Source organism: Leptosomus discolor, chromosome 2 (assembly GCF_034619465.1).
Source record: "Leptosomus discolor isolate bLepDis1 chromosome 2, bLepDis1.hap2, whole genome shotgun sequence".
In the NCBI taxonomy this organism is placed as follows: Eukaryota; Metazoa; Chordata; class Aves; order Leptosomiformes; family Leptosomidae; genus Leptosomus; species Leptosomus discolor.
The window spans coordinates 46,973,568-46,997,086 of NC_141392.1; the positions used below are offsets into that span (position 1 = coordinate 46,973,568).

The following is a 23,519-nucleotide window of genomic DNA, read 5'->3' on the forward strand; positions in this document are numbered from 1 at the left end:
ATCAAAACACAGGAAAAGAGGTCAATTTGAAGACAACAGGGGAAAGTTTTGAAACTGTTATTCACCTACTCACAAGCTCAGAAGGGAAAGAGGCCAAAAACTTTCCTCACTATTCTCTTTAGAGGGATTTATTCTGGCTCAAACTACTATGAAAGCCACTATCGTGAATTTCAATAGAATAAGAGAAGGAAGTGCTCTACAAAATAGCTTGATACAAAAATTCCAACTGCATTACACGACTCCTTTGTTGGTTTTTAGCACAGCAGAAGGCATTATGCGTCAGTGCATGAAGTGCTTACATAAGCAGAGTGATGTAACTTTGCAAAGTACCTGCCAATAGCATGTGTAAGTCAATTCCAACAACATATTCTCCACTTCATAAAGTGATACATAATATTACGTAAGACCAGCTTCATGTTTCATGGACATTTATGTGAACAATGGAGGAGCAGACAATATCTGCTCTGTCACAAGCTTTGTGGGAAAGTTACAAAATTTTGTGAGCAACTTTTTGAATTGGTAAAATGACTGCTGATAAGTAGCCTGGAAAAGAGACGAGTGAGAGGGAACCTTATTAACTCTTGTAAATATCTAAAGGGTGGGTGTCAAGAGGATGGGGCGAGGCTCTTTTCAGTGGTGCCCAGCGACAGGACAAGGGGCAACGGGCACAAACTGCAGCACAGGGAGTTCTGCTTGAATGTGAGGAAAAACTTCTTTACCCTGAGGGTGGCAGAGCCCTGGAACAGGCTGCCCAGGGAGGTTGTGGAGTCTGCTTCCCTGGAGATATTCAAAATCCGCCTGGATGCAGTCCTGTGCGACCTGCTCTACGTGATCCTGCTTCAGCAGGGGGGTTGGACTCCAGAAATCCCTTCCAACCCCGACCATTCTGTGATTCTGTGATATTATTTGTTTGGATGCAACACTCAGATTTATAATTTCACAAAACCACAACACAAATGAATCACACAAAGACATCTAATTCAAATAGAATAAACTTCCAAGCACTTTAGAAACTTACATAATAGTACCTGTAAGTGCACCGATAAACAGATTGTTTTAACACTTTCTGCTTATTCTTGGCTTCCTTTATGCTTTTACTGAATGACTGCCCCAACAGACTTAATAAAATAATGATACACTCAATGTTAAGCGCAACACTATGTGGAATAATGTGTTTGACATAAATAAATCCTGTATTTTTGCTGTTTTCCATATTGCCTTCATCTCATTGCTTCCCTTTTGCTACACAGATCTAACACTTGATCAGCTGCAAAACAAATTTGTGATGAATTTGGAGAAAAACTGATAGGTGGCTGGACTTTACGTGTTACAATGAATCAAATAATGAAACTGGAATCACACTGGTTTTGTTATTTTGGTCCCTGTGCACTAGAAATGAATAGATAGTAACAGGAATGGTTGGTTTACCTTGCTATCAGCAAAAAGTACTATTAAAACTCCAAGATGTTCAAAGTAACAGAGAATTTATTGGAAATATAAGCAAGATTTTCAGAGTGAAGACGTGTTAAGGTTCCAACCATTTCTAACCCTTTCCCCTTAAAGTAAACCCACAACTCAAATAGCCATTGACATGTACAGTCTGTGCTGTACACTGTAATACTGTGAACACAATCTCAAGCTCTGAGATTGAAAATACTCTTGTATAATTAGATATGAAAGAAAAACTATTTAGATGGTTCTACTGCAACAACCATCTAGGAACCTGCTTTTCCCCATGTAGATTCAAGGCGATAGGAAAGGAAAAACCAGATTTGCACAAGTATAAAAAATTTTAAAAAGAACTCTTGAATAACTACAGAATAGGTGATCCAAAAGGTCTTCACTACAATGGTCAACATAAGGTAACAAGGTATTTTTTCTGGTTAGGTTTATGTTATGTTTATGTTCTCCCACAACTAGTAATACTAACTTTATTTAATGTAGTGATTTTCATACAACTTAAATCCCAAAACACTACCCTCCTCAGGAAAAAAGAATGAAGCCATGTTGCAAGACAGGATTCGCCATTACAAATTTTTCGTCAGCTGGAGTCTGGAGGCCAAGTCAATCCGAGACTAATTCACCCACCCTAGGACTGCAACAACTAGAACATGTCCTTTCTGTTTTATTTTTTTAATGTGATTAACAAATATAAGTATTCACATGAACTGTAGCATACTTAAAGCCTATATATTTACCATGACCCTCAGCTCTCATATCTGAAAAAACTTAATGTAGAATAATTTTCCCCAAAAAATATTTCTCCTAACGTTACCATAAAAATGTTATGTTACTCAGTTATTCCAGTCCATACCTGCAAACCTGCCAGTTGAGCAGCTGACTTCCCTTTGAGGCAAAGAATGAGTGCCACAAATGCATTTAAGTCCTCCAGAGAGAGGCTACTGACCTAAAACAGATGAAAAAAATAACACATTATCTGAAGGCTCTGAAGATGAACTTCCTGAAAATCGACTGCTCTTGCTCAAGCATATCAAACTTCAACCAATGACCTTGGGAAGTTAAGATCACTATGAATGTGCTGTCCAGTAAAGGACACTTAAAGGGAACAAAATACTTACTTTCACAACTTGAATGAAGTGCATACCCCAATACCTGTGTACAGTGTACATATCTGTATTTCCACACACCAAACAAAATGCCCACCCTTCATGTATTCCCTTCTCCTCTTCCCTTGGAGTTTCTTAATAACAGGAAATTTCTTCATCTCTATACCACTAAGCTTGGTAAAAAAATGAGATCTAAAAAAACCCATAGATAAATTGCTTTATAATCAAGACAGAGAATAAAAACCACCTCAATGAGCTACAGATGTGATGACCATTAGGATTTCTTTCAAATGCTTACATAGTTATCTGTTGGAAACTTTAAAAATAATCTAAAATATTTCAATCACCTATTTAAGCCAAATTTCAGGATTTAACAAAACATATTTGGATTCTTTTTGGTTTTTAGGCTACATATTGAAGTGGGAAGAACTCAAACTTTAAGAAACCCAAACCTTAAACATTCAAGTGGAAAAACATAAAGAAAAATTCTAAATTCATGTAACAGTTCACTTTAATACTTCTACCTGAAAAGGGAGAATGGGGGCATTTACTGTTGTGAAAAAGTATTCTGAGATTCTATAGAGGCACACGGTCACCTGATGAGAAAGACAGCACCTCTAGACCAGCTGGGCTGATTCCCTGACAGTATCAGTCCAGTTCTGATCACTTGCTTCCTCTTATAAGAACACTACAGATTATACATGTGCACCAAGACCAAGTGTCAGTTACAAATGTTGAGGCTATAAAGAAGGCTGTAAGTGAGACCCATAAAGCGTTACAATTCTTTATCAGCTGGAACTTGAGGGAAGGTTTCTCTTGCAAAGTGTGGAAATGTGCATTGTGGGCATACAGGAGAGTTAAAAGGCTGCCTAAAGCTGGGCACTGCCTTCCTTTTAACAGCTTGATTTTGGGGGAATGTTGTGTACATCCCATTTCAATCCATTAAGAATTTCTATTAAAGCTATTAAAAATCAAAAAGTGACAGAAAAAATGAAGGAGAAAAATTAACAAAAAAGTCGATGCAAATCAATAGAAAAAATAAAAGAACTTCACACTAAGAAGCCATCTATAATTACTGCCTTCATTTATTTGCTTAGAAGGAGTAACTCATTCTTTCCATCTCAAGATAAAAATTATTCAACTGCTACTGAGAATTTTTTTTTTTAAATCAGGCCTTGCTGCTTGTCCCACTGTAAAATACCTTCCCCTCTACAGTGCTGTTAAGACTTGCATAGAGCACAAGAATGTGAGTGATATCAAAAGTTTTAAGCTTTCAAAATGCTCCTTGGTATTCATTAACTCCACCTGGCTGCTAAGATCTGATAATGGCCCTACTTTATTCTGTATTTCAAGTCAGGTGTCACCTTTGTGTAGATGGCAACAAGAGAGGTTTACTAAACTTGCACATTTTATACATTGCAGTAACAGAAAAAGTGACTTTCACCTACAAAACAACTCTTAATACTTGCACAGTTTTGTCCTAAGAAAAGTAAGTCAAAGATTGCTTGCAAGTATAACAGCAAGGAAATGCCCCGAACAGAGCAGATCAGCTGAAATGCTTATCAATATCAAAACACTTGTTCAGAGAAACACTTTATTCAGTAACCGAACGTGGTGAGTTATCACACTTCCATTGTCAGATTTCTTCCAAAACTGTAAGAGCTTGAAAGAGAAATTTCCCCTTCTTTGGAGGCTCCACAGTTTGATATTTGAACTCATTCACTCCTTTCCCCAGCTTTAAAGACAGACCTATTATTTTCTAGTTTTTTCCTCTATTCTTGTTCTTAATTTGGAGGATAGCTGAAAACTACCCTCACTGAAAAGATTACTTTTCAAACCGACACTTTGTTTACACAGTTTAGATTCAGTTATTGGAAATTTTTTCTTACTTGAAAAAAAAAAATTCATTTGAAGTTTTTATTAAATACTTGCACACAAATTTTGAGGAAGCCAGATGGGTTGGTCAGTATGCTGGTTCCTGCAAAAACCTAAGTTTTTATGTTAGATTAGATGGTAAGTAATGAGATTTTAAAGAAGTTTTATTTCTCCCTCATATGAGCTGAAGGAAATTATGTTAGTCTGCTTCAAGGCAAACTACAATTGCTCCACTTAAATCACCTTTGGGGTAACAATCCACCTTCTCTCTCTAATACAAACGTTAAGACTAAAGTGTAAAATAAAGACAAGAATTAGGTCAGTCAGACAAGCATTGTTTTCTCAGCTATAAAACAAATGGAAGCAGTATGGTCAGCTCAAAGCATGCCTGCTGACACTCTTACTCTCCTGTTCCCTCTCAAACACTCCAAGAAAACAAACGGACAATATCAGAGAACTAACTGAAATTTAAAACAACTCAGCAAAGAAAAACACTTTAATCCAAAACGATTCCCCAGTCTGGTTCACAGGGTAGTTTGTATCAGTGCGACTCAGAGAGCAGAAGAGAATCTGGATAACAGGACAGGTGTTGAGAAACTGGCTCTGCCATGAAAAACCTTCCACCAAACTAAGCCCTTCACATGATCTCTCTGCTGTTATTCTTGTTAAAAACGAGCTGGAAAACTGTTTTCATCTCTGTTTTTAACATTAGCCATTGGATAATAAGTTCTGAAAACCATATCCCTAACAAGCATTTTTTTTTCCATTTTATCAATATGCTGTGATCAAGGCTCAGTAAATCCACATTTCTGTAGATGTTTTGTCCTGGTACTCTTCTTTTTAATCCCACTAAAGAAACCCTTCTCAAATAATTTAGTAATCATGCTATGAAAGGGTGTACAGGATAGCATGATAAATAAATGAAACAGTGAAAACTGACAAATAAATGAAACTGTGATTTCATATCCAAATACGAAAAACACTTAAAGTATGTTAAAAGCTAAATACATGATATGTATCTTGTGAATTGAAACCACAAGGCTTAAAATTATTTTTAATGAGTTTCATCTTCAAAAAACTTTCCATTTATATTCTGCTATGCAAAAATTAAAGAAAAAAAAAGCTACACGTATCATTCGTATAATTCCCTTATATACTTCCACAATGTATCATCTAAGTTTGAGCAAACACATATGAAATAAAAAGAAAGGAAAAGTCAGGGAGAACTTGTTCTCATGTATCACACATCAGTATGTGTTACTGAGGCAAGTGAAGTCTCAAAAAGCAAAACAAAAGAAAAAACCCAGTAAGTAGAAGTGCAACAGAGTTTAATAGATTAAAGGCATTATAATTTTCTCATCCTCAGAGAGGAAAATCTGCTTGTGAGATCAGCATCTGAAAGGTGGCAAGTACAGACAATCTATTAAATAACTAAAAGAAATGTAAATAACGAAGCGATATTGTATTTAACCTTGTGTTCCTTTTTATTACAATTAAGGTAGTCTGCAGGCTGACAAATGTTTGGAATTATAACAGAACTGCTACCTAATGATCCCCTATTACTCAGAATTTAATGAGAAGAGCCATATCCTCAATTCTGGCTTGAAACTGAGTAGATTGACAAGATGGTGTGAACAAAGTAGTAAGAGCTGACTAAATATTTATATTGCCTGTTTGTGCAGCATGCATAGTCACCTGAGAGAATGTCCTATTTTGACAGCGCAAAGAAAACACAAAAAGAAAAGCTTTAATTTGCAAACAGGTCCCCAAAGTGGGGGAAATCCCTTAGTTTATACTCTCTCTACTAAACTACCCAAGAGGCTTTGTCATGGGCATGTAAGAATTATTATTAACTACTAAAAAACCCCAAGAGTTTCTTGAACAGGATGATGCATGTTAAATACAGTAATTAAAAATACCGTAATGCAGTACTACTATATTGGATCAACTACGCCTACAGTAAAGATTAAGAGAAAAAGCCAGCACAGGCTAGCAAGAAACAGTTTATTAGTCAATCACATCTAGCAGGGCTGACAACCAAAGAAAAAGCAACTGTCCCAGTTACCTGCATCATAAGATAGGCCAGCAAGCAGCAAAATGCTGCAACAGGTGCTTCTAAAGCTTGGAGCTCTTCCAGCCCATCCTGAAGATGAAAGCATGCCAGAAACGTACTATACCGTTGCTTTTCCACATCAGGTCCTTTGGCAAACCACAGTGTTTTCAAATTAGGTGTTCCACCTACAAAAGAAATGCATTCTTTTATCTTGGCAGCAACAAGATAAAACATGCCTACCTCATTACAATCTGAAAGGAAACAACTGATCTGCTCTTGGCACTTGCAAGGACCACAGAGTAGAAAATAAAACGTATTTGACAAAACTTGGCATTTGGAACAAAAATTAATAAAAAAAAATTAAGGCCTGTAATTTAAACAAATTATATTGAATACAGGCATGTTTAAGCAGAGTGGACTGAATTCAATTGTTACAACAATATAGAGAACTTCGAGACAGTAGACCTTTACCCTTTGCAAGAACAAAGTTTGCCTACAAGTGGGTCCTTTCTGTTGGGGATCCACAGCATTAAATGAGGTTAGCTTCATCATGAAATAGTGATTCAGCAGAAAACAACCATATCTGTTTCTTCCGTCTCTCTCCTAGGGCTAGTCTTTCAGGGGTCCCTGAAGGATCCTTGCATTGTCTCCTTTATAATCATCTGCTTTAATGAACAAACTGGTCACCTATGCCTTTTGCTGGCAAACATGCATTCTCCACAAAACACTGTGCTGGTATGAGCCCTCCGCAGTAGGTTCCCGTTTGGGAACAAAACCCAAGGCTATCTGCTATTTATGCACTCCCTAGGCTACTGTATGAAATGCTGTTGTAAACACACACAAAAGAACTGTCATCAGTTATGTATAATGTATCTTTCCAGACTTTCTATAGTATCATTCACCCTCCTCTCTGAATCTTTAATATTTACCCCATGTTGCCATCTCCCAACTTGTGACACGTGTGTAAAATTTGCTCCCCATTTAATCCATTATCAAAATAAACACCAATGCATGTGAAATAACAGAACAGCTAACTAGTTATGCCTAAGAATCCCAATTAAAGACAGAATCCTCCCATAAAGTACTGCTGCTTCTGTAGTTAAATAAAACGAGGTGTGAATTTTAACTGTGGACTAATGAAGCTACATTTGGTAACACCTTTTCCTTTTTTTGTGTGACACGCAGCAGTAGTCCAGTTAGGAACACCTGGTGATAATAAATGGTTAAAGTGACAAGGTGCTGAAATCTACATAGATGATGTTTATTTAGCCAAGAAAGGGCATTAACCAAATGGTACTAATTCTTTGGAGAGGGGGAAATGAGAAGTTAGTATTTTCTTTCTTCATCTCCCTGATGGATGTTTCTTTTGCTATTTTTAAGACTAACTCTCCTGTCAAAAGCTTTTAACCATGTAAAGAACTACCATCACACAACCTGTAACTTTCTAACCTTATTTTGTAGGGAAATATATATTAAGAAAAAATATGAGTTACTTCACTGGAAATGCAGGTTAGTGATAACACAAATACTGGCAGTGAGTGGGCCAGTACAGACAGCACAGTGAGACTCAGATTACTGGTTTTGATAGTGGTAATTGCTGCCTTAAGAAAAAAAAAAAAAGAAAAAAATAGCAGACTGACTTCCAGGAAGAAAAGCAAATATAACATGCATAAAACCAAAACAAAGCCAACTTTTCCTACCAAGGCTAAGCAACCTTAACACAAGACAATTTTTACATGGGTAAATTCAAACAGTTTTGATGGTTTCTGCTTTCCAGACAGTTCCCAATGAGCTGCGTATGAAGAGATATGGCAAGAATCAGTTAAATCACTCTTTCCATCTATACAGTTATTTTTAAAATTAATTGCATCCAGGGGTATACCTAATAATAGAAACCCGTCTTTCTTCAGAGTAAAACCATGAACTACATCAATAATCAAAATTGCATATCTATATTGAGAGAGCTCACCAAAAAATTCAAGACATCTCTTCCATAAACAGTTTCTTACACTTTCAGAAACATCTACTTGCGCCTGGGAAAAAGAGGTACTGATGAATTACGAGTTATCTACTCTGGGAAAGAAAACTTGACGCTATCTCCTTTTGGAATATATCAACTAAAAGTGTTATTTTTCTGAAAGGATCTCTTCTACAAGTAATTAAATTCTATGTAATACCCAAGAGCAATCCATTATATCAACCCTTAAATGAAAGATAAGTAAAACAATGAAACAAATACACTGAAGTTTAGTGACTCTCCCATCATGCACACAGTCAACAACAGACCTAAGATTCATACACAGTAGATCCCCAAAACTGCTCTAGTTATAGCCTCACTACATACTTCACAGCAATTAGAACACATTCCTGAGAGAAATTCACTTGGGATAGGGAGCAGAAATATTTTACTTTTTGAACACATCTAAATGTTTACTAAAATAACCTTAAAAAACCCCCAAAACTAGTAACAAAAGGGAAACAGAACAAAACATACTTAGATATAATTGATATATCTTTACTATACAGATTAGTTAGGAGAAAATTGTTTGTCCTACTGGGGTCAAAGGAACCACAAGTTTGTATGAATTACAGAGAGATACTCAAACAATGCATATGCTTACGGTCATTCTCAACATACACAAAACTGTGAAAACCATATTCAGGACTATGTAAACTCTTGTCCTTGGGAACTCCAAGAAGAAGAGCAGCACAAAGACCTCCATGGAGGTCAAGAGGTACTACTTGCCCAAATACAAAAATGGACAACCAACAAGTTAAGAGAAAAGGCATCGATTGAATTATTTTTTTCCTTTTCCTTTTCACTCACACATTTAAAGACATTGTCATACAGAAAGCAACACAATAAACAACAGCACTTCAAAGGAATACATAAATATTTATTTCAATTGTTTGAACTTCAATAACCGATTTATGAATACGCAATGCATGTAATTAACACTATTAATATTGTTGAACTCAAGGCTTATACAAAGGTGATCCTCACACTCATACCAACTTAAAACATGTCATCACTGTGTATATAGATATAAATGTATAATATTAACTCTTCATGTATATTTGAAGTAAAGACTATTGAAATTTCATTTTATAACACCAGTAACAGAACTTTAATACTTCATTGTTTTCCAAGCTCATGTAAATACTGAGCAATAAAAATAAGTTTATGAAAATATCCTTGCTAGGAACACTCAATATTAACTTGTCAACAACTGTGGCCAATTTTAAATATGCCATACACCCAAACGCCAATTAAATCTGACCATTAAAGAAGCACTCCAGAGACAGCATTTTGAACATAAGCGTATTCATGACATGCGCCTGTAAGATGCAATGATTAGAACACTGAAAGTACATCCAAATTCCTGTTGTATGAAGCTACAATATCCTACATATTTTCAGAAATAAAATGAAAAGCAGAATCCGTACATTTCCAGTGAAGACTTTAGAACTTCCTCTGCTCCATACAAACTGCACACACATCAAATAGATCCTCTATGTTCACAAGATACGGATGTTAAACAGTATTTTCTTGGATCACAGATATTCTAACAAAATTCATTTCTCGGAGACATTTTTTATCAATTTAAGTGCTGCTCTGTCAATGTGTGGGAAACATCATGATCACATTCATTCAACTGAAAGGAAACATTCCAGAAGGAAGAAGGAGAGGCATGAGAATGCAAGCAAGCACAGATGCTAATTCAGAAGACTGCCTCTCAAGAAAAATACATAAACATAATACACACTGTATTTTAAATATATTTGAAGCTATCACCTTAAAGCCTTTAGGATTCGGTATTTTAAAAAAAAATAATCTAACATTCAATCTATCACCTGCAAGCTTTTCAGATGTAAGACAGTTCTGTTGTTTTATACACACACACAGAATCAGTGGGAATTCTACATTTTTTTTTCCAAGATCAATGCGAAATTTAAAGTATTTATGGTTACACGCACTAGAGTTTAAAGTTCATATCAAATATTCTTTCTTCAGACTTTTTTATCTAAATCAAACTCAACAGTCAGTATTTCGCATACATTCTCAGTACACTTCTAAAGTAGTTGTGATGATTTTCCAAAAAACATAAAACAAAGAACCTTCCCAGATTAATTGCACCTGTGATTTTTCAAATAGGGTCTGTTAAGGTTTTTCTCTTTTTGAGTAACCAGATCTTGACTGACAGCTTTGAATTCTAACTTCCTATAACAACTTCTTTAAATTTAGCTCTAAATATGATCCCTGTCTGAAAAATGTGATGCGCTGTTGAGAACCTTATTTGGTGAATTAGAAAGCCATGCTGTGGAAAATAAAAGATGCATGAGCGAATGTAAGGCATACAAATATGGACTGCAAAAATTTTAGAAAAATATTTGTTCGCTGAAGGAATGACAACAGAGCACTAAAAATAAACACTAGAAGTCCTCCTCCCCTTTTTTAATAGTCTGCTTGAACAGCCTTTCAGTACTGAGTTAGTAAAGATTACGGCTGAGAAGATGCTGTTTTTATAAACTCATCTTATGTTATTGCTATAAACAAACAAACACAGTGATTTTAAATCCCGTTTATTGTCAACAAGAAGGTGGATTCTATGTGTAGCATGTTTGCAGAGCAGTAGAATCAGAGTACATGAGATTAAGTGGATTCCTCTCCAGAAAGGGAGGAAGGTACTATACTACCTGGGAAGGGAAATTTCACAACAATAAATACAGTATATTTGCCATGCAAACTGAAATGTAACTACATATATATACATATATATGTACTTTATTGAGTTTTGTTTGCCTGTTTTACAAATGCATGTTCCCAGATCATTGTATGCTGAAATAAAAAAGTGGTACAGGACAGCCCCATAAATATCTACCCTGCATATTCATATCCATCTGGAAAATTTCACAGCCATTTCATGCTATCATCAAGTCAATTAGATAATCACTCTCCTAATATTGTATCGGGGTATCGGACAGTGAAACTATTGTGTATCAAATGAAACTTTGTTTATACTTTGTTTATATAACTCATTTCTTTCCAAAGGATTTTGAAAAAGCTGTTATCTAAAGAGCAACTGTTTTTACCTCATCCTTGAATTTGAAGACTCTCATTAAATATATAAGTTTCAAACAGGAAGATAAATGTTTGTTCTTAGAATACCTTAAAATAAAATTAACTATAACCCTAGAAAATTAGAAACAAGTAGGTTCTAAAGCAATCCCTAAACAGCCAAACAAACAAAAAAAAGTGCGTGCAGTTCAACAATTTCTGCATCTGAATTTAGACCAGATCCAAACAAGGACTGCTACAGAAAGCTCTGGGTACTGAGGGAAGCAGTGCTGGTAATTACTCTCGAAGAGTTGAGTAAATTTTCCTTAACAACAGGTATCAACGGTATTGTATATCAATAGAACTAACTTATTTCATATGAGACTAAAAAAACCTCTGAGCTCCTGATCCACATGACAGCAGATTAGCCAGAGAAAGCTGTGAGAGTAAAGATAGAGGGGTTACCACTACAACAGCATGCACGAATGAACAATTAGAACAGTCTTCCCTCTGAAATAAGAAAATTGATACAGGACTGTCTACTTCCTATCCTAAACTTGTATTGCATGATATAACCTAGTGATAAAGAGATGAGTGACATATACAGTGCCCAACCTTTTCACTAAAGTGTATGATACTTCCTCATCAATGTAAGACATCCATCATAACATTAATTTCACCAAGAGTGTTCATGTGTCCTTTACCAAAGGAAAGAAGAAAAGAACACACAAAACACTTGATGCTTAAGACAGAAGAAACAGCTTCACGGAAACAGATAGCCTAATTTTTTTTTTTATTGAAAGCTGGATTCTTTTTATGGGTTGTCACAGGCAACCTAAAAAGTGCTTTTTTATATTCTCCACCAGTCTCGTTAACACATTCTCTCAAACAGCTTAACAGAAGAATTTTAATATGGCCCTACACACCACTTGTCCTGGCCTCGGAGCACCATTTAAAACCCCTAAGAAACTGTTTACATTTTAGAACTGATGTTTGAATTAGCACTGGGTTTAACAAGACATAGTAATAACATGTAGCTCAAAGCTGAAACCTATTATGATTATACAGGGTAATTAAAAGCAATTACAGGCATGCAGCACTTCTACTTTAGCTCCTTGTTCTCCACAGTCGTTTTAGATTCCATATCAAACATGAGATGATGGATTGCCTAACCTTAGTGATGTCATTATTTCAGTTCAGATTTAAACACGACTTTATTCTACCTGGAATAGAAGGTTGTACAGGTTCTATCAGCTCCGGCTGCCGGAGAGGATTTCCAAAATAGACAAACCACTCTTTTACCAAAGGATAGGCTCCACCTAAAAAAGACAAAACTGGATTGGTAAGTCAAACACAAGCATTGACACTAGTGTAAACGTGGAAGCAGTTGTGATCAGAATTCTAAAGCAATAGAAGGCACTTCATAATGACTTGTTTGCTCAGCTCTTTAAAAACAAACCAAGAAAAATTAGTTTTAGTATTTTTATGACAAATCGTCAGAACAAATGAAGAGCGTTTGAATCATGCACTATAAACCTAAGTTTGGTGTTGGAAACTGCAGGCAAAAATGTAAGTACAAGAGTCTGTGGAAAGCATTCGAAAACAGCTTTCAGCTGATTTTAGGCCTTCCCATTCCAAGGCAGTTCAGAAAGCTGTGGAGGTATCTGGCATAGCTTAGGGACCTACATGAGCTACCTCAGTCTCTCAGAGCTGTCACACTACCACAGATGCAGGCAGTCCTTAATATGATTCTCCTCCCAACTTGCCCTGACATTTCCTGTGTCAGGGTTTGAGACAAAATCTTTACAAGGAGGCCTTGATGGCTATTTGAAAGCTGACAGCAATGGAGTCATCCCACCATCAGATGCAGAGCTTTTACAGCCCATTGTTCCAGACCTTTTATCTAGTATAAAGGGACTGTTTATGCATAATAGCTCAAGTGGCTTCCTACCCTCTAACCCCAACTCTACCCCATCTCCCAGTAAAGAGTAGGAGCCTCTTCAATTAAAAATTTCACTACTTGAGTCGTGCATATAACTACTCGATGCTTTTAAAAAAAACCAACCAAACAAAAAAAACAACAAATGAAAATACCCTCAGAAAAAACTCCAGCATTTTAGAATTTTTGAAAGGCAGGCTACTCAATTTCTAATAGTTAGCTCATAATCATTCCAATGCAAGTCGTCATTAAAAAAGCTAGAATCATTATCGTTGTTATAAACGGTTCTTCTGCATTCTGTCCAGATTTTGCTCATGGTGACCATGTCATAGCACCCTAAATGCCCCTGCTCACTGCAGGGTGGTTGGACTAGATGACCTTTAAAGGTTCCTTCCAGCCCAAACTATTCTATGATATGATTCTATGATTCTATGATTCTATGATAAGAGAGGGGGAAAAGAATATGACAAGATCTGCTTTAAGCCCTGCTTCTTCTTCCTTCCTTCCTTACCCATGGACCTGCAGCACAAACTCCCAGTAAAGGTGAGAGGCTGAAGAACCAACTGCTGGACTATAAGCAACACCCGGCTTGACACGCTTCACTGTTCAAAAACTGATGACTTTAAGAATAAAATGAAAAATGCCTGCACTGGGGAAACAAAAAAGCCTTAAATTGCACATTCCAGTAGCTGAATAGTCTCACATCTTGATTACATATCATTGCCTATGATAATGCTATTTCATGAACAAACCCCTCCAATTTAGCATCCCAAAGTCACTTTCAGAAACATTCTGATGTTTTAGCATTCTGTTTTAAGACTTATTATGTAAATTACCCTGCTTTATTCACTCTATTCAGCTCACTCAGCCTCTCAAATTTTAGCCTGGCTTCTTAAGAAAGCAAGCCTAATACAATTAGGACATCTGTCTTATAATTAATTCATGGCTACAGTGCTCTGTTTCAACTAAATCTGATGGAGGAGAAGATATTAGTGTATTCAATTCCTAAACATTTTGTGAAACCGGTGATTCAGCTGGCAGAGGGATCCTATTAGGGCATCAGGTGAAAGAAAGGTGGGAAAGTTACCTGTTGCATCCGAATGCACTAGATGGCAAATCAATAAATAAGTAGCTATGGAAGAGCCAGAGCTGAAGAAAAAGGTAGCAGGAGGCAATAGGGAACATACTTCAGAACACCATATATTGCAGGAGGGAGTTGCCAAGGACATGGGGAGAAGTTAAGAGGATGCTAGGAAGAAGTATGGAAATATAAAAGCTTTGCTGAGGGGAAGCTCGTGGAGAGAGCCACTCTTTATGAGTTCCACAACTCACAGAACAACTTATCAAAATGCCTCTCAATTCCAAATGCCAGTGAAATATTATTTTTACATTGAGCTCAAGCACAATAAAAAGAGAAATAGGAGACCCCTATTTTTGTTCTTTTACCGTATGTGAATGTTGGTACAGGATGTAGCACCACATCAGCTGAGTGCTTTTCATTATTATAGTCCATTAGTAACAAAAGTATATTACTGTTTACATAAATAGCCAAATAAATATAGCTGAAAGCAAGGTCCTGCAAACTGACAGCACATTAACATACCAAGAACAAAATGGAGACAGGATTACTAAATGCCAACCCTCCCTGCATGGAAATATCTCGGGGAAAAAAACCAGTAATTTTTCAAAGTTCTTTTCCCCACCACTGAAATTCAAAAAATAGCAGTTTCTTTGTTTAAATAGATCCCGAATGACCTGTGGAAGCACTGCTTGGGCAGCCTAAGGAAAATTACAACTATGTCCAAAACACAAGACAGTTGGAAATGCTGTTATGTGTGCTCCTCTACACCTGCAGCAATGCCAGCCCTCCTGAGTGGTCGCTGGTGATAACTGGCAAAAATTCTAACAGACTGTTTTTGACAGTGTCAAAAGTGAGGGTCAGTCTGGCCTGCTAATGTTAGAACTGGGAGTGATGCCACGACTTCCAGGAGCTGGCCACAGGCTTAGGCTCCATTACATAACCTCCTAATTGTCAACAGTCACGCAGGTTGAGGTATTTCCATGGACCGCGGTAGTGCCAAAACCTGCCAGCTTTGTTCTGAACTCTTCACACACAAAAGAGCTTGGCTGGCCTATCAAGGTGTATTATTTATTCTTATTTTCCTCTCCTTCTTGAATTTTTCCAGTAGTACTGTTTGTCTAGGAAAGATGCTGAAAGTTGACAATTTATATATCACTACACGCAATATTCCACATAATGATCAGAAATAGCTCAATTAATTATAAAGATACTTTTAAAATATGCAGGCAACAAATGCCATGTTATCAGGATCACCATCAACCACCTATTTATTTTCGTAGGGTCAAAAATAAGGCTGTGATTCTAGCAATATTTCCGTGAGGAAAGGTATGCACATGCTTACCACATACCAAACTATACCAAAGGCATAGCTACATGAGAAATCCTTTCAGCACCACTGTTATCTTTTACAGGCAACCCTGATCTGCTCATTCCCACTCCCTGACATTCCCTCGGGCTGTTTCGTCACAGCTGTTTGTGGCTACACACAAAGAGTCAGATGGGGAAACAGAACCAGGTTAGCTACCTGACTGCAAGAAAGGACAGAAGAGAGAGAGGAGCTATTTTCAGTTTCTCAAACTAGGCCACCATGCAGCTGCACAAACAGCTGCACCAGCACAACTGAGAGGTTGCACAGAGGTTGAATGGGTGGCCATGCAAGAAAATTACTTAAACTGGCACTGACAGAAAAAAAACCCAACACTTATCACACTATGGCTTCAGGCAAAGTGGCATGGTCTAGGCGGGTAATTTCAAAGGATATGACAATCCAGCTCTTATGGACTCTTGGGTCTCTTAGGCACCCTTGGAAATCTCAGCCTAGACATTCAAAACGAACAGTTTCTTATCTCAGGGTAGAGGAAACAGTTTACATTATTTTTAACCTGTTCTTACTAAAACTGTAACCGCTGCTTTTACTAAATGTTGCCTGCTTTGCTATCCCTATTTAACAGAAAATAAGCAGACTTGCAAACTGCAAAGAGGTCAGTTTCCAACACAGGAACCTTGTAATTGAGGGATCTCAAAAAAGAGGATCACTAACACATAGATCTCCGCTGCAAACTGGAACATTGTGTAGACTTAGCCAAGTTAGCTTCAAATGAGCTACATCAGCAACTGTATCACAGTGGCAGCAGACTCCACATGGAGTAATTTAATTGGTTGACTCCTTCCAATAAGCTCCTTTTTAATGCTAATCTAAAGTAATTCTACATTATACTACAACCTATATACACTGTAGGTTGCTTCTTCCCATCCTACCCCTCACTGAATTACAAAAAAAATAGTCAACCCAACCTCATCTGAAGGAAACTGGCAAAGGATTCTACTTACTTTGTGAAGAACAAAACTTCCTTGTAGGTCTAGCAGAAAATTCATAAAAAGTTATGCTTACATTTACTTATGAATTCCCATACAGACTCTGATTAATGATCTACACTCTTGATTTATAAGCAACTATACACTGGAAGAAAAAAACAACCCACGAACAACTAGGAAGTGACATAGTTAAAGCAGTTAGAGGTAGATACATGCACTAAAAATACAGATTTAATAGGGTGCCCATGCAGACACACTCTACCTACCTTTCTGGAAGGGTTAAGGATTGAGGGTGTACTATAATTTACTTTAGAAAATTATCTCTGGAATTTGAAGCATGAACTGAGAACAAATAACACATTATCTGTGATTTTATTCTCAAAAGACCTCTTTTCATATTCAAATTTCATTTTCAGTAAGATTCTAAATTAACGTTTCTGTGTTTCTACTCAAATCTTCTTCATCTGAGTACTACAAACACTATAACACAAATGCAAATCTGCCTACTACCCTGCCATCTCACAGCAGCAACTGTTAATTAGAAGTTTTGGTCTGGGTGTTTCTGAAAACACGAATGAATATCCTGCTGCTTAGAGGAATAAACAAAACCCAACCAAGTTATAATTGTCTACAAAATTTAGAGGCAGCAGGCTGAAAAATTAAAAATGACAGATGTGCATGATTACTGCTGAGATTTTTGTTACTCTCTCCAAATGACTATGTAAACTGTGATTCAGTTTTTCCTATTTTTTTTTCCTGTTATGGCACAACTTCAACCTCTAGTTGCTGAAGGAAGTCAGGTACTTAATCACCATCCTGTGCCTTTCTAAGCACATAGTTTGAACATCAGGTTTGCTGGCAGTGCACTTCCACCAATAAAATGTAAAATGATTACCAAAGAGAAATCAACATGTTAAGAAGAACAGAAGTTCAGTACATTTTTAATTTTCAACTCACTGCCCAAAAGACACTGTAAAGATAACATTTAACTAATGTAAGTCTTAAGAACATAAAATTTATCCAAGGATGTGAATAAAGAATTGTCTCTCTTAAAGCAGGAGAACAGAAGCACATATATATATAGCTGCTACAGAATCTGTTTATACCACTGGATAAAGAAGTCTTATTTTCTTGCACTTTGATGAAAAAGCTAATAATCACTGGCATGACTATTTGCATTTGTATTACTACAGTAACTATATTTGACTATCTGCTGTTCTTAAAATTGAGACTTAAAATCAACAGAAGATAAAACCGTAACAGTGCATTACTGTTTTGCAGAAGTGTATTACAACTCACTAATTCATCAGGAACTACGCTTATCAAAGCAACGTTAGGTTTCATAACCTCTCAAACTTTTAAAATCTTCTAAATGTCATTGTTTTGCTCAATCTTTTGATGATTAAAAACTTTCACAACTTACCATTTAACAAAGAAAAAAACCCCAATTTTTAAAAACCTCTTTAAAGGCACTGAAATTGAACAGCATGTGGAAAAACTGCAATTTCATTGTCACATTTTTCTCTTGATTACTTAAGAAGTACACTTCAGCTGCCCACAGCTTTTATCCTAAATGCCATGCTGATGCAGACACTGAAACAACAAATTCAAGATTTCTTATTTCAAAATTGAAAGTATACTTGAATAATGGTGTAAACAGTTTAATCCTTACCTTTTCTAGATTCCAACAAGACAGAATAAATATGCTGACGAGCAGGGCGGTAGATAAGTGCCTGTCCAGGTATCTCTGTATCACATTCATCTTCCAAAGAGTTGCTGCACTCAATCTCTCCATTACTCAGGATATTGAAGATTGTGTAATTTTCAGATTGGATATGCTGTTCTTTAGCTAACTGTTTGTTCAAAGAAGGAAAAAGGCATTATTTCCAAAATTTAAGAAGGATCAAAAAGTACTGTTTAAGGAAACAGCACTTTCTTTATAAGTAGAAATGGAGGGAACAGCCAGGGAAGCAACAAGTGCTTTTTCAAATAATACCAATATAGTATATCTTCAGACATTTATCTTTTTGTGGACAGGAATTCCCAGGAAACCTATCATTGCCTTTCTTAGCCCCTCCTTGAATTCTTAAAACTTGGGGCTTCTAATGACAGGTTTTTAGAGAGTAATTCTTCTTAAAATGAATTCTGAATTCAGACACAGAAAAATGAGCTGCCCTCCTTTAGTCACCTGAAAATGTATCTTCCCTCTTTAAATAGTGAACGAAGGCACGACAAAACCCAAACTTTTAATTTTATTGCAAGATGAACTATGTAAGACAGCTCCATTTGTTTCCTGAGCTAACTTTGTGTAGTTTACACTGTGGTGAAATTAGAATACTTAACTTCACCACACTTTTACTTTGCAATAGCTCTTCCCCAAGAAAGAAATACAATCTACACTAGTGAGGAAAACCAGGTCTGCAGGACGTTGCTGAAAAGCAAAAAAAGTGCAGATACCTCTGGCTACAGCAGCTGGCTACAAGCAGCCTCAGTACCAACAGTGACCGCTGGTCTGGAGGAGCTTAGATGCAGAAGCAACAAACCTGCTCTCAGGCAGCACAGAATTTCAACCAGCAAGACTTGTAACCTGGAATGGCCAAGTGCAGAGCCAGACAGACTTTCTACTTCACAACCTCAGACCAAAACTATGGGGGTGTTCAACAGCTGAGCAGAGCCAATTATTTCCATGGGGTGCCACTAAAAAAATTCTCCAGGACCCATGCTGTATGGTGAACAGGCACCGAAGTTTCTCTGCTCCGCTTTCCCTGTATGTGTCATGCTATCTATATTATTTGGGTTGTGCCATCTACGCAGTGATCTCAGCCTCTTTCACTGGGAATTGGCAGACCACTGGTCAGAGCCAAATTCACCTTTTCTGCAGAATTCTGGTATCTGCAAACCTGCGAAGTCAGGAGGTCAAAGCTGCAGTCAACCACTGGGCCACTACTGATTAAAACTAATTCTACTGAAATGTCATACTTTCAGAAGAAATTCTCACATAAGCATAAAATCAATGATAGGCTTCTGCGTCCAATGCCAATCAACAGAGCATTTTCTTACAGCAATAAATTAACGGTTGCCCTGGAAGAAATACTTCAGTATTCCTAATACATGTAAACAATGTAATCCCCTAAATCTACTTTTGTATAAAACGAAAACAAATAATTAAGCATTTCTAAGCATTATTTGAATGAAGCCTTGAACTATTTCATACAACACACTGTCATAGATATGAGAACATTTGAAAGCACTAGTTTCTTGCTATTTGCCAATAATTTACACATCCTTGTGCACTGAAAAAGATACAAGCTGATTTCACAAGTATTGCTGTATTCAATGTTGTATCTTGAAAAGCATTTCTGATTTACACCTACAGTCAGCTAGAAAGTTACGCCCTTCTTTTCTGAGAGAAACAGCAACATGAGGCTATGTCCTCAAAGTTTGAACTGAGCTCTGTATGTCATTTACATGCAGTTCAGATTATGTGCAAGGTAAGCAGAACTACATATGTGTTTCAAAATACGAAGCAAAGCACACACATTACATATACTAATCTTTAAACACCTGTAACAAAAGCAAAAGACAAGTTAACATGCCTACAACCTTAACTGTAATTTCCTTGGCCCAGTGACTGGCTTAACATAGGCAGTAAGAGTTAGGCATTCCTCAATGGAGTTTCTAAACATTGTTATTTTATTACAGCAGTGGCTCACCATGACGCTAGAGAACTGCAACCCTTCAAATGAAAGATCAAGCCAAGAAATAATGACCACTTGTCATAAAGACCGCATGGTACATTCTCTTAAGGACCAAGGATATTACCACTATTGTCCTGACATTAATCCAACCTAAATAATTACATTCTGGCTAATTTTTCCTTGCACTTCAAGCACAAACAGCATTTTTCAACACTTTATTAGGATGTAGGGTTGTTGGGGTTTTTAAATAATGTCTTCTATTTAACTACTACAGTCAAAAGTGACATGTATCATATCTATGTGTGGTTAATAAAAAAAACTCAAATATATCTGCTGTTTAGCTGGAATAAGCATTGCATAAGTTACAATGCAGTTTTTAGATGTTTTAGAGTCTTTTTAGAAAAGGAAAATGTAAATTATAGGATTACTTTAGAGTAATATGAGGAAAGAGAAAAACAGTTTTAAAGAAAATGCTCAAGATAAGTAAGAAACAGACAAAAAAAGTCTCTCTGAAGTCTATAGGTACCTAACAAAATAGGGAGTCACAGATGGCTACTATAGGGTCTAAAATACTCTACTTCGTCTAGACTTTTTTTTTTCATTAAATGTCTATATGTTATCTTAAGTGCCATGAATTTACAGAATTGTACTCCAGACTTACTACTATTGCATAAACTCTGATGCAAGGTAGTTCAGTTTCTATTAGTCAGGTAGGCTGCTGTAGCTAAGGTATCCAGCCTCTCAGAGTGACCCAATCCGATGTACTGTCTCACACAATACCAGCGCATCCCTGCCCATGTGGGAAGCCGTAAGTGAAACTTGCTAGTTTAGGGATCAACTTGCCCTTTAGGGATTAACAAGCCACTCGAAGTGCCCTTGGTTCATTCAGGGACAATCAATCTGAAGGATGATTAACCTGACCCAAAAATCACAAAATACAGATTTATAGAAAGTTTCCTCATCTCCACAAGAGCAATTTCAACTGTGCATTCTTAGCACAGCTCCCTTTGGTACTTGATTGCACGTGCCAGGCACAGCCAAGCAGACCACTAACCAGATGTAGCTGACCTGTGGTTTCTCAAAACAAAAAGCAAGTCATTACATCGTGCAGTTACATGGGAGGAAGCACACCTCTACGCCCAGCTATAGGCCCATAAGGAGCTATTCCCCATTATTTGGCATCCTCCTTCAAAAAGCGAGGAACCACTTTTAATTAAATGTGCTGCATCTGCCCTCATCACGACACATGTAATAGTCCTAACCATGGCTATACTTCACAGGTGAAAGATTTTGCTCAAGCAAATTTAAATCAGTACGTTCAGGGTACTCCTTACCAACTTTCACTAAGTAGTCATGGCAATAAAGTGACTGTTAAGCTTTAAAAAACAAGGTACCTGAAAGATTTCTTTATCTTGACACATGGCTGTTTGTTGTTGAAGGGAGAACACTTGGCAATTTGTTATGTTGGGAGGAATCCATGGAGACCACTGCCCGGGCAAAAGATAGGACTCCACTCCTCTGTGAAGTAATGTCTTGTCTGATCCCAAAGGTAGCATCTCTTCCAAGTGTTTCAGGCTACTGTACGAGCATGGAACTTTTGAGATGTAATCTGCTACAGCTAGAAGTACGCTTGTTCTTCTGTTGTAGCTGTTATTCTTGTGGGGACTGGTGACTAAACATTTACGCCAAAAGCCTTCCAACAAGCTTTCTGGAACAACATCATTGCCAAGCAAGCAAGCATAAAGAGGGAGGTGGGTCAAACTAAGACCCAACGCACGGCAAAGATCTTCTCGAGAGTACATAATAGTGACCAGTCTGTCCAAACGGAGCTTCTCAATGGAAAAGTAGGGGCACGTGTTGTAGATGAGGTAGTCACTATCTTGCCCGAGAATTCCTATGCAGTTATGTTGCAAACCATATGCAGCTACCTCAAAGTCTGCCTCTTGCAATGTGCACACTGTTTTTTGACCAAGCGACTTCAGGGCAAAACGTGTAAAAGTAGGCAAAGCTGAAGGAAGAACAAACATTTCTCTCCCTGGTTGTTTCCTGTGAGTCTTGATAAACTGAAATATTCTGGCTATTTCCTTGTTATTCCGCAACCTCCGCTTGATCCACTCATCTCTCTTTTTCTCTTCTACCACCCCGTCAAAGTAAAACACCAGCTTGATACCAGCTGCCGTAAAAGCTTTAATAAAATCCTCTAAACTGGCAAGGTACTCCCGCCACTGGCCACCGCACACCCAGGATGCTGGTGTGTACCAGTATCTAACACAACTCATGGCATCTACTACAATAACAGGCGGGAAATCAGGATGATCGATGCGATGTTTTTCTGCCATCTCTCTCAGATCTACCATTCTGCACGCATCAGGGCAAACACTTGCCACAAATCCCTGCAAACCTTTAATGCCCATGGCCGATCTCCGAAATTCACAGCAGTCTGAAAGAAGAAAAATAAAAACATTCTAAAGTGCAACACTGAGAAACGTAATGAGATTCTGCAATCAAAAAAAGTGCAGCTTGGAAACGGAACTGTTATTTTTCCACTTTTGCTGATAGCTTGTTGTGCTGTCCTGGCCTTTAAACAGTTTGAACCAGCTTTCTTCCCATCAACAAACCAGACATAAGTGCCTATTCACTTCTCTTTCCAGTTCTGCTTTTTCTATCAGTAAAAACTGTAAATGTCCAAAGGTTTTCATAAATATGACTTAAAAAATTTCACATTAACAGCATAAAATATAGAAAAGTATGCTTTGCTACAAAAATGAGTATAGACATAATTAAAAGCTTTACAACACCTTAGCTGACAGTGTACCACACAGGAATTAATGGCTTGGTTTTCACACTAAAAGTATATGAACGTCTTCAACTGAAGTCAGTGGAAAAAATACTGAGTAACTTTGGAAATCAGTCGTGTACCTTGATTGTGCA

The 23,519-nt window shown here is 37.2% G+C and overlaps 1 protein-coding gene across 2 annotated transcripts in view; it reads right to left on the bottom strand.

Annotated features, from left to right (window-relative positions):
• FAM120B (family with sequence similarity 120 member B) overlaps nt 1-23,002 on the bottom strand; it is a 48,309-nt gene extending 25,307 nt beyond the window's left edge. For both annotated transcript variants that reach the window (XM_086461029.1, XM_009948905.1), the window contains exons 1-5: nt 21,983-23,002; nt 18,563-18,743; nt 12,778-12,873; nt 6,508-6,680; nt 2,315-2,407 (exon numbers count right to left, since the gene is read on the bottom strand). In XM_086461029.1, coding sequence (XP_086317155.1) covers nt 2,315-2,407; nt 6,508-6,680; nt 12,778-12,873; nt 18,563-18,743; nt 21,983-23,002 — 1,563 coding nt within the window. The remainder of the gene's footprint in view (nt 1-2,314; nt 2,408-6,507; nt 6,681-12,777; nt 12,874-18,562; nt 18,744-21,982) is intronic.
• Nucleotides 23,003-23,519: the final 517 nt, after the last annotated feature.